This window comes from Seriola lalandi, unplaced genomic scaffold, assembly GCF_002814215.2.
Source record: "Seriola lalandi dorsalis isolate HSWRI2012SDOR001 ecotype SW California unplaced genomic scaffold, Sedor1 jcf7180002054689, whole genome shotgun sequence".
NCBI classification, from domain to species: Eukaryota; Metazoa; Chordata; class Actinopteri; order Carangiformes; family Carangidae; genus Seriola; species Seriola lalandi.
The window spans coordinates 2,269,056-2,283,468 of NW_019525242.1; the positions used below are offsets into that span (position 1 = coordinate 2,269,056).

Here is a 14,413-nt window from a genome sequence, read left to right on the forward strand (position 1 = left end):
TTGCAGTTGACTATAGAGGGTACAGTATGTACTAAAGTGAACTTTTCCATGTGATATCAGCTCTTCACCTCTGAGGCCAAACAAGCCAGCGGGGTTCCAGAGACTTAAGAAGGCATGACCATTTAAGGAGTGTGTTCTGTGTTTTTTTTTTCCCCCAGAGCAAGTTGCTTATTGGGTATTTGCCTTCCAGTGAGGAATGACCATAGTGAAATATTTATACTAATATGACTCTACAAGCAGCGTGATTAAGAAGACACTTTCTTCTTTCTTGTCTCCTTCTTTCTATTCTTTTTAATTATTTTTCTAGTTGTGTCAATTTCCATTTTGCCATTCTTTATTATGTAAACCTCCCTCCGATGCGGGATTCGAACCGGGGCCGACTGCAGCAACTCTACATATGGGGCGCCTGCTCAACCCACTGCGCCACGGTCTTCTTTTTCTGAGGTTATTATTTTGTCTCAGACAATTGACTTAGTAGTTTTGTATAACCAAAGACACTTGTATGATACTGCAAGTGTCTGATATGGAGCACTTTGGCAAGTTTCAGTACCTGTAAGAACTTGAGTCTCTCCAGGAAGTCACTGACGTAGCTTCCCAGCGGTTTTAGGCTGGGGTAGGACTTCTTCATCCACATGCCTGGGATACGCCCCTTCAGGATGCTGCTGACCACCTCCTCCAGCTCTGCAGACATCACTACCAGCCCCTGCACACACACACACACACACACAAATACACATACATTTACAGACATACCTTAACCTACAAACACATGATTGACATCTTCACAACCTGAAAATGTGAAGTTGTTCAAGTGCTGTTATAACACAGAATTGAACGGGAGAGAAAGATAATATGAGAGAAATCGAAGCTTGTCACTTATACTTGTCTCTCTGGAGATAGGTGATAGGTGACGGACAACCACATAATGGGAATTCTTGTTACTCTGTAGGGGGTCTTTAATATAAATATGAAAGATCATGTGCTTTTCCCCCCTTAGTGTCTCTTTTATGTTCCCTCCAATTCAATCCCATGAGGAAGGTGCATCTCATAAGGAGAGGATATACGTAGAAGGTTTGTTTATTAAATGGCATAAAGAGACGCATGTGTGTGTGTTCACACATATTCATGCACACATTCAGATGACATTTGGTTTGGTCTTTTGTTCACAACACGCACCAAATAATTACAGATAAAACAAAGATGGAGGGATGGATGTTATGTCCTAAATACCTATTTTCACTTCAAGTATGTCTCTTGGTAGTAATTTGAAGAAAAACTTATTATGAAAAACAACACAACAAAATCATATTAAGGCTTTAAGATACAGTAGCTCTATTTGGGAGTCTGCTTAATTGTCAAGATTCATAGTTCATCACACACAGCAGATGTGGTTTGTGCCAACTACTTACACTCTCCTACCACTTCCTTCTTGTTTATTTATGGATCAAGTGACAGCAAAACCACAACCTAAGTTTCAAACAACCTGGCAGCAAACAAACACATATTTATAGCTGTGTTAGCAGCTGATCCTAGGAATGGCAACGTCATTTCACCACCGTGGTCTAAACCGAAATGTCTCGACGGCTACTGGGTGGGTTACCATTAAATTTGGGACAGATATACATGCTGCAGAGATGATGAATAGTAATACTTCAGTAATCTCCCTGCATTTCCCTTAAATTTCAATTTGTCCAGGTTTATGACCAAGTCCTTGCAAAAACAGTATTCCCATCAGCCTGAGTTGCGCTGTGTGTTTACTGCTAATTACCAAATGTTAACATGGTAATATGCTAAACCAACATGGTGAACATGATAAACATTATACCTGCTAATCATCAGCACATTAGCTTTGTCATTGTGAGTGTGTTAGGATGCTGATGATAGTATTTAGCTCAAAGCACCACTGTGCTGCACAGCCTCACAGAGCTGCTTGCATGGCTGTAGATTATACTGTACAGTATTTAGTCCAGGCACAAAGAAGTGGCTAGAATACATAACAGCACTGCATGAATCGAGCTATTGTATTTAGCAGGGTGGGCTCAGTTCTTCTCTATGCTGCAGAGCACTTTCTGAAGAGAAGGTCAATGCACTAGTTCACGATTTGAAGATTTAGATAGCTGCTTCATCCCAGTCATTTCCTCAGGGTCATCAACATTTCTATAAAGTATCCATTTATTTTTTTCAGAGCACTCACTGCTTGTACATTTACTTAGTGCATAATATAAAGACGCTGGTAGACGAAGAAGACGCTAAAACCAATAACACACAATGACTTTTAGGTGGATGCAGTTTTTCTGGATAATTGTTAATTTCTACATTTTTCCAAAGTGTTAAACTAATTATAGTTTTAGATTAGTGCACTCGGTGTGTTGTGTTGATGCTTACAGCATTTGATTTCTGAGGATATATTACCAAAGTTTCCCCTGTAATCGTTCAGCAGAGTTGTGTCCCTACTGAAGAAATATTGATTTCACTGCACAGGAATGTAAAATCAATAATAATTCATCATTTGGCCTTACTGTTTATCTAAAACAAACAAATTAAGCGTAATTACAGTACACTGGGCCATATATCATACTGTAACTATCCAAATAACAAGGATCACTGAAAATGGGACCAGGATCAAGTTTAAAGATTTAACTACCATCCCTTAGTGCTAATATGTGAGGTGTTGCACATCTTACACATCTCTTTGCAATGGCATCAAATTTCACTCAGTGTAGAATAATACATTCCCCTCCTTTCTATCAGCTCCACGTATGTATGCACCTTAATGGCCTTCTGGATGTTGACACAGGAGCCTCGGATGGTGCAGAGCAGGTTGTTGAAGCGGCCCATCTCCTGCACCAGCACTGTGTTCATGCTCTGATTGTAGCTGGTGGGAAAGCGCCTCATTGCTGCCTCCAAGTCAAAGTCTCCAGGCAGCTTGCTTAGGATGTCAGCTGCCACTTCAAAGACCATGTCATCTGAGGATTTGGCGTCTCCGCCTGTAGAGCGGGACTGATCAGAGACACAGAGCGTCAGAGGATGGATGAGAAGGGGAGGCAGGACTTATGGCTTGGATTGCTTTGACAGTTCATCATTTTGGGGGAAAAATTATCTTTTGCTGTCTTTGACTTGTCAAATTATGTATTCCCTTTTTAGGACTCTTTTGCATTGGTGCTATTTTGATCCTGAAAAGACCCTGATGTTAAGAGGTTCTGACTTCTAACTTTACTTTTAAAAGGACACAAAATGACACAGAATATCATAGTCTTATCAGTTACCTTCCCTTTCTTAATTTGTGGTTATTTCTCAGGCTCAGAGGGATTCTAGCAAGTATAATCTTAGGATCTCATCTTTAGACACACACCCACACCCACCCACCAATACACACACACACACGCCCACACACACCCACCCATCCACCCACCCAACACACAAACACACACACACTCACACATCCACCCACCCACAGACGTGCGCACACACACACGTGCGCGCACACACACACACACGCACACACACACACACACACACACACACACACACACACGCACACGCACACACACACACACTCACACAGTAATTTGACACGGTCTTATCAACAATTCTAATAATCATTCATGCTGATAATTATTCACTCTCATCTGTGATTCGTCCACTTTCCTCTCAGTCCAAGTGCTACATTTACCTATTTGATGCTCAGTCAGTAGCGAGTGGTAATGGATAATCATTGGCTAATGGCATCGGGGTTACAGTAGGGGAATGACAAATAGTTGCTTCATTCCATTTGAAGCATCTCCATGTTTATCGGTCATTGAGACGGATGAGACTGTATTAGATGCTAATAAAGTTCACACATGACTGAAACCATTATTAATCTTGTTGAATGGAGTTTATAAGAATAAATGTCAGACTCCATTGGACTCTAATTTTAACTTGAATCTAGAAGTGGCAATGCCTGTGGAAATAATTTTCTATTTGTTTATAGCAAGTCAGGTCTGTATATAAGGAGCTGAAAGAGGCAGACATATAGAGACACTCTCGCCTGCTGTTACATCTTGATCCCTTGCACTTGTTTAATATCAAGTTTAATTCCCATGGGAATTCCGACAATTTAAACTTATGAAAAATGTTAGATAATGGAGAGGCAGTGCACTGTATCTTAAAATAAATAAAGGGATACCCAGATAAATAAACATCTTTCCACTTTGCAGGAGAAGCTGCACTTGCGTCATTTTCAAGTTGGCCTTGATGTGAAATGCCTTAGATTTGATTTGCAGCAAACATTAACTAGACCCAGGAAGCTGTAAGCTATAATCCTCAACAAGCTAACATAGTCTAACTCTACAGAGCTGAGATATAATGATGTGGGATCACACAGATCTGCCGCACTGAGTCACACTGTGACTTTGCAGTGTGACTTTTTGTTCTTTGAGAAGTCTCTCTACAAACAACTAAAGTGTTTATTTATATTTTTCTCTTTAATTAATATTGCAGAGATTATTTTAGTGGAGCACAGATAAATATGTAAGGCTGGCAAAGATACTAAAAAAGGTAAGCATATGGATGCTGTGTGTTTGTATGAGACAGTATTTCTGTGTCTAGGTAGATGTGTGATTTCTGTGTATGTTCATGTCATGCATTTGCTGGGTGAGAGTGTGATGCATGTTATATACAATTTGAAAATCTACCAACTGAGTACTGACATTCCAGCCGAGCATCTGGATGGTGGCCAAGAGGGGGTCGTGTTGGTTTGGGAAGCGACCAAGAAATCTGTTCACTTTTAACAGCGCTGTTTAATGCCTGATATTTTTCACCCAGTTTTATGGTCACAAACCTCTGGGTCATTTAATTGCATACTGTATTAATGAATTCGGGATCACATTGATGTTATTGTCTGAGAGACATGAAATTGTGGCCTTGTAATGTCAGCAAGAGTAATCTTTAAAAAAAACCTGATTGGGAAGCTATCTATCTACCTATATATATATATATATATATATATATATATATGTATATGTATATTGTGTATCCAATCCACAGTCATTCCTATTTAAGTGAATAGGAAAGTGTTCTTAGTCAGCATATTTTTGTAAAAGATGGACCGACTAATTCCATTGTGTGTGTTTACACTTGTTCATGTGTGATACTTAGTTACTCTTAATCAATATAATCCCTTCTGTATCATAGGTCTAGGTTGATTTACCTGCGTTAGCAAGATGCTGTCAAACAGTAGTTGTGTCTCAGCCTGATCCTTGGTGATATCTGCATTGGCATTCATGCCAAAAATCTCCGGTGACGGGTTGAGTGGCAGCGACTTGGTGTATTCTATGTAGCTGTTGTACTGCAACAGAGATGCAGAGAAACAGAGGGAGGTGAGAGGAGTAAAGTAAGAGGACAATTTTTAACGCAACATCAGGAAACATCTCCAGTAATAACACTCTCTGAAAAACAAGTTGGCTCCTTAGATTGCTGACATTTATGATAATGACTATGTAAATGTGACTTCATGAATAAAAGATGTGGTTGGAGGGGGGTGCAGCACTGGAGAACAAAATGCCAAATAAAATGGAGCGCGCCATAGATTGCACTTGTGTTAACAAATATATCAACCTTCACTGATGGTGGTTGCCTGCTGTGCCTTGTTACACACATTTTATCTCCTAATGACTTTTTAAAGGTAGCTCAACAACAGTGCTAAGCAACTGTGAGGTCTATAATATGCTTAGTTTAGAAACAAACACATTAAAGCGAGTTTAACTTTTCTTGAGTTTTTAAGGTAGTGATATTCTAAACTTTGTGTATCCGCTGTTTTAACTGAAGGAAAGTCATATTGTTGGAGGATATTCAAGGAAAAACACACTGCTGCTTAACAGCTCTATGCTGCAGTGTATTATATCTCAAAAAGGTCCAACTATCTTGACTACAACAAAAACACAGTGTCCTTGATGCAAAACACAGCTCCTACATATCAGCTCCCAGTGTGTGTGGTCATCTCTAGCCAGAATACATAGGGTTGTGTTGAATAAACACTCGATTAGGCAAAAGAGGGGAGCCACTGTCATCTAGTTAACAAAGGATTATATTTTCTGATGAGGTTATCCTCATATCTCTGCAAAATCACTGACTGTAGAAACACCTGCATTTCATAGATGACCAAAGTAAAGAAGAACTACTTCACACTTAACAACGCCCCATTGGCAGTGAATGTGCAGCCTGCTTAATGTGAATAAGTGAGTGACGAGTCAGTTCAGTGAGTTGCTTTGTATCTAAAACAACTCTATGTGAAATACTGTGCAAAGTTTCCCAGGTAATACCACGGCACTGCTTAATCTTTGTAAAATCCTATCTGTATTAATGTGGTTACAGCCAAATCTAAGCTAAAGCTGTGATTTATAAAGAACCCTTCTTGATACTAAGACTGCTGTTGGCTATGATTTATAGCAATTTTGTGTGATTCTGTTTCTTACATCTCCCTCAGCTGGTGCATAGTATATCCCACTGGGATCAAACTTATAGTCCGGGTCCTTGATGATCTTGGAAGTGTAGAAGATAGAGAGGATTGTACGAAGAGTCCGTCTGTCCCAGTCATCTGTCACACGCCCTCCATAGTTACACTCACCAGTCATGTAACGCACGGCGTCAAATGGCACTTCCTGCAGGAAACAAGAAATCAGGCATTTTACACAGGAATCAAAGAATGACCTTGCAATAGGGTTGCACATTTTAAGGAGAGGTGGGCATTGAGATGCAGGATTTCCTTGTCTGTGTGTACATTCTTTGCTGTGTTGTGTACATTCTTATGTAACAGGGGACCTGGCTGAAATTCACTTCAGGACCTGGACTTGGAATGAAAGCTGATGTAATAGCAGGTGAAAGGTTAGGGCTGTGCCCATTGTGGCATTTTCCACTAGAGGGTTTCACTTACAAATTCACTGAGCGGCACTTGGTTACAAGATGAAAATGTCACTCTTCAAAAAAGATATCCTCAGTAGTTAATTTCTGCCACTTTTTCTCAGCTACAGCGGAGGAACTAAGACTGGTAGAGGGCTGGAGTGCTATCGGTTTGTGGAAAAATGTCAAGAGTGGAGTTGAATATAGAGGATGAAAGCAGATACTTATATGAGGAGAAACCACTTGTAAAGGCTAGAATTTCTATTATCTGCTTAGACACTGAATACCGTATATATGAATGGTGAACATACAAAAGCATGTTTTATTTTGTGCAAGTGATATGAACTTAGTTCATGTGGGTCTATATGAAGTATGTATGACAGAACAAGGTTGTGTTAGTATGCACTTACCTGGGAAACATGTGATGATGTTTCTAATAACTGACTTTTAAGTGAGTTAATGGAGAGAGTTAAAAAATACTTTTAATAATACCAAAGAAATAAGAATCATCCATGAAAGGAAAACGCTATGTACCTCGTACTGTTCCAGGAACATGTGCAGCTGTTGTACAGAGATCCGGAGGTCGGTCTCATTGAATTCATAAGGAATGTTCCAGCCTAAAGGTCCAAACTTCCTCCTCTCTTGGGTTAGGGCGTGGAAGAAGCACAGACCATACAGTAGCTTCTTGAATACAGCCTGAGAGGTGGATAAGCACAGATGGGTGGCATAGTCAAAGATAAATAGTACTGGTTGTTTTTTATTTCTACAGCTAAAACAAACACACACTGAAATGCACAGCAGGGTGACAAGAGACACAAAGGAGCATTGGACTCCCACTGATGTAGGTGTGATAGATATTCACAGCAAGCCACCTAGATATATATACACACACACATGCACACACACAAAGACATGCACGCAGGCACACACTGACCGGCTTGCTACAGCTTCCAAAAAACTCTGGGTCAGAGATAGGATCCATTAAGAAGGAGCGTGCAATGTTGGCGCGCAGGCCCTTCGGAGCCTCGTTGGTCATCTTCACCCCATTCTGAAGCACAGCCACAGGGAAGGTGGGAGATGGGTAACTAGTCAGCCACAGCCTAAAGTCTGGGTGGGTGGTGTCTGGGTTCAGCTCCTGCTCACAGCCACAAAGACCAAGTAAATAAATGAACATACTGGAAGTAATATAGTAGCACTTTAAGCATTGGGAATAGAATCTGTGTATAGAAAGCATGTGTGTGTGTTCTGACCTCACAGACTTTCTCCAGAGTTGACATCCATGAAGTGGCCAAGTGGCAGTTCTGCAGAACCACCCAGGTGCCCTCTTTAATGGCTGTCTCAATCATACGCATAGCAATAGGACCCTGGCCTTGGCCCAGTGAGAGGGAGGTCAGCTTGTTACCAGTGAAGCCCTAAGGGATAAGAACAGTCATGCACATGCACACACTAACTTATGTAGCTGCTTTTTACCCTGGAAGGAGCCAAAATTATTTTCAGTGCTTTCAAGACCTGTGTGGGAGCCTTGCAAATCTAGAGGATTCAATTTCTCCTTTCATTTTGAGTTTGTACACACAGCAGGCTTCAAAGGTACTGAATTTCCCAGATGTCTCTGTACCTTTTCATCTCCAAACTTCAGCAATGCAGCCATGGGGTCTGAGCCGGGGGAGAGGATGAAGATCAGGGAGGCACAGCAGTGGCTATCAACAAAGGCCTCACTCAGGTTGAAGGGTGGCGCTTCAATGAAGGGACGACCCAAACTGTTGGAAACAAACTCTTGTACCATGGGAATAATCTGGAGGACAGATTAATGGAATGTGTTTAGTGTTTGCGTGAAAAAGTCCTTATAACCTGAAATCATTCGGGAATTTTTGCATCCTAATATAATGGGGATGTTTACGGAAATGGATTCACAACTTGGTAGCCAAAAAATCTTTTGGAAACAATCTTTGGAAAAAAACATATGATCTGACCTTGTCAGGTCTGAGACATCGAATCACCAGCATCTTCTGAAACTGGCTCAGTTTGTCCTGCCACTCATCGGGGAAAGGAGTCTGATGGGGGCTCTGCAAATGGACACAGCACAACCCAGACTGAAATTATACTGTTGGGTAAATGGGAATTACTTCAGACTCCACGCTGGAGCACAATGCATTTGCTTCTAAATATTAGCATGACTCACTTTAACATGACCTTTTCTGGGAAGAAAATATACTGCAGATATCTCATCACTTATTTTTCTTCCACCATTATCTGTTTCATAAACATAAATGCTAATAAAATACTCAAGTGACTGGTGTAGAATAGAATCAAGCAAATCAGAGGAGAACCTGCAAAGTCACAGAGATGAATAAATGACATCTTTTAATGCAGATTAGAATGAGGCAATTCAGTCATTTTTATTCATCAGTAAACGAGGCATGCCCTCATCATGTTACCTTCAAGAAACATACATCTAAAGGCCCTTCTGTCAACTTTTCTTGGAGAGGATGGGGAGATTTAGGGTGGGGTTGCACTGTATCAAGCTGTTGCAAGATTAAACTATTTAATTAAGCAAAAAGAGGGGTAATTTGTAATGTGAATGGGGAGGAGAGTAATGCAGGGAGACAGATAAATATGTATGAAAGGGGACAGACTGAAGAAAAGGAGAAAGCGGTAGAAGAAGAGGTGGGGAAACAGAAAAACCACTGGGTACTGGGTCAGAGCAATATGTTTGATTAATTTGTGGAACGAGTGCACCAGAAGAAGTGAGCAATGGTAGCAGGAAGTTTTGGAATTATTTCCCCCAGGCTGTTTGTCGAGAGACTTCTGGCTATGTGTGTTGGCAGGTGCTTTGAGACAGATACACCTATTTAGGATCTCCTGGGGATTCTCTGTGTGTACAGGGGTGTGTGAGTCGGAGTGCCTGTGCGCTTGATTGAACAGCTGTTGTTACATCAAGATTGAATAAATGTGAATTCTACAACTGGAACAAACTAGATTTAATTAGATAGAAGCGTTATGGCTGATTCTGTTGATTATAAATCAAAGATGGTGCCTGTGTGTGTGTGTGTGTGTGTGTGTGTGTGTGTGTGCATGACAGCAAAGACACAAGCATGTGTGTACCACACGTTGATTAAACAGCCGTTCTTGCATCTAGATTGCAAAGAGGTGACTACCACAACAAGAACAGAATAGATTTAATTAGATAAAACTTCAATTTTAGATTCTTTATAATCCAGAGATGGAGACAGTGTGTGCATCATCTGTACCTGTGAGCTTTTCCTACACTACACTTAAAATAATAAAACTTAGTTATTAAACATGAATTAAAATAAGAAGCCAAAACTGGGGAATCTGCAACACCTAATTAAAGTATAGCAAATAGTTACAAGACACTGTAAAAATTAATAAAGTGTGAATTTGAATAAGATTATACCAATTTATAAGATAAATTGAAAAATGGTCACATGATGATGATGATCATACTCAAACAAATGGCAGGTATTAATAATGAAAAATATATTACTTTCATTTCTCAACACATCCAACATGGAGGTAGTAGTAGCAGGTGCTCCCTGGTGTATGGGGCAGGATGAGGGGCTGTGGTGAGCTCTGTCACATTGCCATTGGTTGGAGGATGTGAGACAGGGGCTGCATGAGTGTTGTGGAATCCCTCTGAGCTATACTGTTGAGCTGCAGGGTGGGTGGGGCTGGCCTGTTTTTCATGAGCCAAATCCACTGGAAAACACATTCAACCTATTCACTCTGCACTTGTTTCCTTTTCCAATTCAAATAACTTCTTTCCCTCTATCATCCCTCACTTCCTCTCTTCCACAGCCCACTAAAGCCTTTTTCTTTCATATGGAGGAGAAATTTGATTTTGCTTGTTGTCTATTTTTTAATAAGGAAGTAGATTTGATTGGAATCTTAGACAGCTTACATGACCAGCAGTCTGGGCTACAGTCACCATTCAGTTAGGTACAGTCTTAGCAGCTCAACACCAATACATCACCATTTGCTGTATATACTATATTTTAAACAACTTTCAAAGGCAGACTGAAGAGAAGAAAACAATACACAGTTATTTTTAAATGAGACTAATATCATATTTGTATAAAGTCAGAGATGTTTTTTTCTCCATATTTCACTGACTTAGTCATCCGTAATCTGATTGGGTGCACTTTCAAAGGTCAGCTGCAAAAAATTTTACATTTTGAATAATTTGATCTTTGAGCCTATTAAATCACAGCAGTACACAACACCAAAAGTGGTATTGATGCAAGGTTTGCTCTCTCTTCACAGGCAAACAATTGCTCAAGCTGGTGTCAAGCAGTTCTGCCTTAGATTGTCTGTACAGGGCCTTAGTGTCATACAGCGTATGTTGGAAAAATATGTGGTAAAAACCCTAAATCTCTTTAACATTTGCTCTAAAGACTTTGGTCCTCTGAATCTTCCAGAATTCAAATGTTCTTATCAGTGCTAAATGTGACTTAATTTCAAGACTGCTAACCTGCTAACCACAACCACATCTATAACAGGAAGTCAACATATTTGCAAGTTCTACAACAAGACCACATGCCAGCAATATAAAGGTGCGTACTGACTAAACTTGCATTTTGGGAGGATTTACAGATTTTCTTCTCCCTCTAGTTCTCTCGGGTATTTTGATGTAATGGTGCCTGTACATGCTGATTTTAAAAAATGTGGGCATTAACCCAGATTATTTGGTGTCTTATTAGTTTTTCAACCTTTTGAATTTTTCAATGAGAGAAAGGACAGAAAGCAACTAATTTATACCTACCCAGTTTGTCTTTACCAACACAGAAATATATACAACACCCACAGAAAGAGCCCCATCAGCACCCACCAATCAGCTTAATGACACTCACTGGGCTGTCATAGACCTTCTTCCACTCATTCCTGAGGTGAGCCATGTTGCGCCGCAGACCTTTGAAACATTCCATCTCATCCAGACGGCAAATCTCATCCCAAGACTTCTTGGGGAGCCAGGTGCAGGGATTCGAGTGGGGGTTGTCCAGGCCCACACCACCTGTCAGAAGGAAGCGCCACTCCCCCTCATCCACCTAAAAAATTAATTGCTGTGATGAAGCTATTAAAGAGTTACCACAGCAGAGGATTAACCACTATTTGTGATTAAGTGATTTAAAGGTTCACCATTTTGGGGATTATGTTGGGTAACAGCTTTATGCAAATTGAAAATGCAAAATACTGATAATCTAACGCAATCATACAGAGGACTGATTCTGAAAAATTATGCTCACTAGCTTTTTTGATCAGATAATAACTTACTAACAAACCAATCAAACAAAAATATTAGATGTGTTATCAAATAACATAGTGTTGTAACATGTGTGGAGGGTGTGTATATTCCTACCAGCTTGTTGTGCATGAGAAGGTTGACAGTGAGGCAGAAGGAAAAGAGCAGTTTATCCTTCTCAAACAGTGAGCGACACACATTGACATATAGTGTGTAGGTAAAGTGGTCTCTCAGGATCTGTAGCCTGCAAAAGATACATATGGTGGCATTTTAATAATCTTGTTCCAAACCTAACAGAATTCATGAGCTGTTACTGGTGTTACATTCAAATTTCTTTTAACAGCTTCCAAACCAAATATGATTTTTCGAGCAGAGAGAAAGTGCTATGGTCCAAGAACTTGCTTAAGTGACTTGTAGGAACCAGTATTTGGCCAGTGCATTTGTCAGCCCTGCTTACCTCTGCTCCAAGTCGTCACTCTTCTCTGAGCTGTCGATGGAGCTGATGAAGAGGTTAATAAACCAGGTGAGGGAGTACTGGTACATGGGCTCAATGTTAGCCAGGTCGGCAATGGAGAAGAACAAGATGGCTGAATGCACGGCAATTGGTGTGTAGCCCATACGGGTTTCATCAATCTTCTGCTCCGTCACCTCAGCCACAGCCTGCTTCTCTGTGATTTCATTGGCTAGCACCTTGGAGCAGGAGAGGATCTTGACGGCTGTCTCGTCTTCCAGGATGTTGCCCTCAGAGGAGGAAAGCACCTGTAAGATTTTGTCCTCAATCTCTTTCAACTGTCTGCAAAAAGTATGAGGACAAATTTAACAAGTCTGCAGTTTGCACTTTGGGGAATGTGAATTTTTTATTTTAATAGTTAAAATTTCACACGGGTCTGGTGTGTGCTACTGTACCTTTTGTTCTCTGCTCCCTGTAGGATGAGAGCCTGTTTCTCTTCCTCCAGATTAGGCCTATCCCGGGCCACCACAATACCCAGCAGCTGGTCCTGGATGCCCTCTGGGGTGATCATGAAGTTCAGAAGGGTGACCTACAGCACAGGGGAAGAGATACATGGAGTTGTATGTTTTGTGTGTTCGGGGGTTGGGGTTGTCTAGTCCCACCCTTGCTCTCATACTTTTACAGTGCAGTGTTGATCACCTTAACTCCAGAGCTGTTCTCCCCACTAACCTTGTACCTAATAAATTCTAATAACCACTCCAATCTTGGAAAAGTACAGGTAGGATGCATTTACTTTTTTTCTTTTCTGTGAAAAGGTGTTACAGCTCGAAGTGAAGGAGTGTCTTTTACCACAGCCTTACTCATCCTGCTTTGCACTTACCCAGAGGTTAAAAGCCTATATCTGCTATCTACTCTCTGCCCTAATAAACGAGTGCACTTCTCCAGGGCCTAATTCTATTTCTATTGATGCTGCGGACCCACTGAGCTGATGGTAAAGACTCAGAGCCCATATAAATCTCCCATTCGTCCTTTTCACACATACACCCTCCTCCTTTGCTCCCTTTGGTCCCTTGAGCTTCATAAGGGCTAGTTTCCTAGATGCTTGCCTCTTGTATTTGAAAGTAGTGCTTTTAGTGGGAATAATGGAAGCCTCGTACCGTACTTTACTGTAGGCAAAAAAAAAAACTTAAACAAAAAGGATAAAAAAAAAAAGATTGAGCCAGTTGTGAAAAATGAGTTGAATCCATCTAATAGCCGCCCATAAAGAGCGGGGCCCCTGCAAATAGATGCTTGAAATGTGATCTTCGGTAATGCTTTCCAACCCCTTGCCTCTTTGTAATGCAATTTCCTTTAATGCTCCCTTTCTTGGAATACTTTTTTGGGAGACTCTGTGTGATGACTCACTGTGTTGCTAGGGTACAAATGTGCTGTCAGTTGAGTGGTATGATGCAATAAGTAAGACCCAATGAGTAAAGGTAGCGCTATCTCTTGGTAGAGGTCTTTTTTTGGAATTAAGGTTTGAATAATTCTTCATTGTTACAAACAATTAGCTAAATTTAAATTTCAAATGAAGACAACACAAAACCAAAACTCTCCAAAGTGGCCTGTAACAATCTACATATTTCAGGTTGTGTGGTGCAAAGAGAAAATACAGTAGCCCACATGACACTTCAATAACAATGTAATGTGTGACAATCACTTGAGATAGCACAACATTCTAGACTGCTTGTTACATCTCTATGTGCTAAATAATAAAATGTTAAAGGCAGAGTAATGCATATGGTATGTCTGTGGTCCCTGTGAGAGCCTGTGTTTTATTACTCCCT

The 14,413-nt window shown here is 40.6% G+C and overlaps 1 protein-coding gene across 1 annotated transcript in view; it reads right to left on the reverse strand.

The window, feature by feature from the left end:
- dnah7 (dynein, axonemal, heavy chain 7) overlaps positions 1-14,413 on the reverse strand; it is a 74,028-nt gene that overhangs the window by 5,397 nt on the left and 54,218 nt on the right. Inside the window, exons 52-64 of the mRNA XM_087178457.1 lie at positions 13,043-13,176; positions 12,594-12,929; positions 12,254-12,380; positions 11,748-11,942; positions 8,850-8,942; positions 8,495-8,671; positions 8,130-8,291; positions 7,814-8,014; positions 7,414-7,575; positions 6,456-6,641; positions 5,192-5,329; positions 2,770-3,000; positions 551-703 (exon numbers count right to left, since the gene is read on the reverse strand). Coding sequence (XP_087034583.1) covers positions 551-703; positions 2,770-3,000; positions 5,192-5,329; positions 6,456-6,641; positions 7,414-7,575; positions 7,814-8,014; positions 8,130-8,291; positions 8,495-8,671; positions 8,850-8,942; positions 11,748-11,942; positions 12,254-12,380; positions 12,594-12,929; positions 13,043-13,176 — 2,295 coding nt within the window. The remainder of the gene's footprint in view (positions 1-550; positions 704-2,769; positions 3,001-5,191; positions 5,330-6,455; positions 6,642-7,413; positions 7,576-7,813; positions 8,015-8,129; positions 8,292-8,494; positions 8,672-8,849; positions 8,943-11,747; positions 11,943-12,253; positions 12,381-12,593; positions 12,930-13,042; positions 13,177-14,413) is intronic.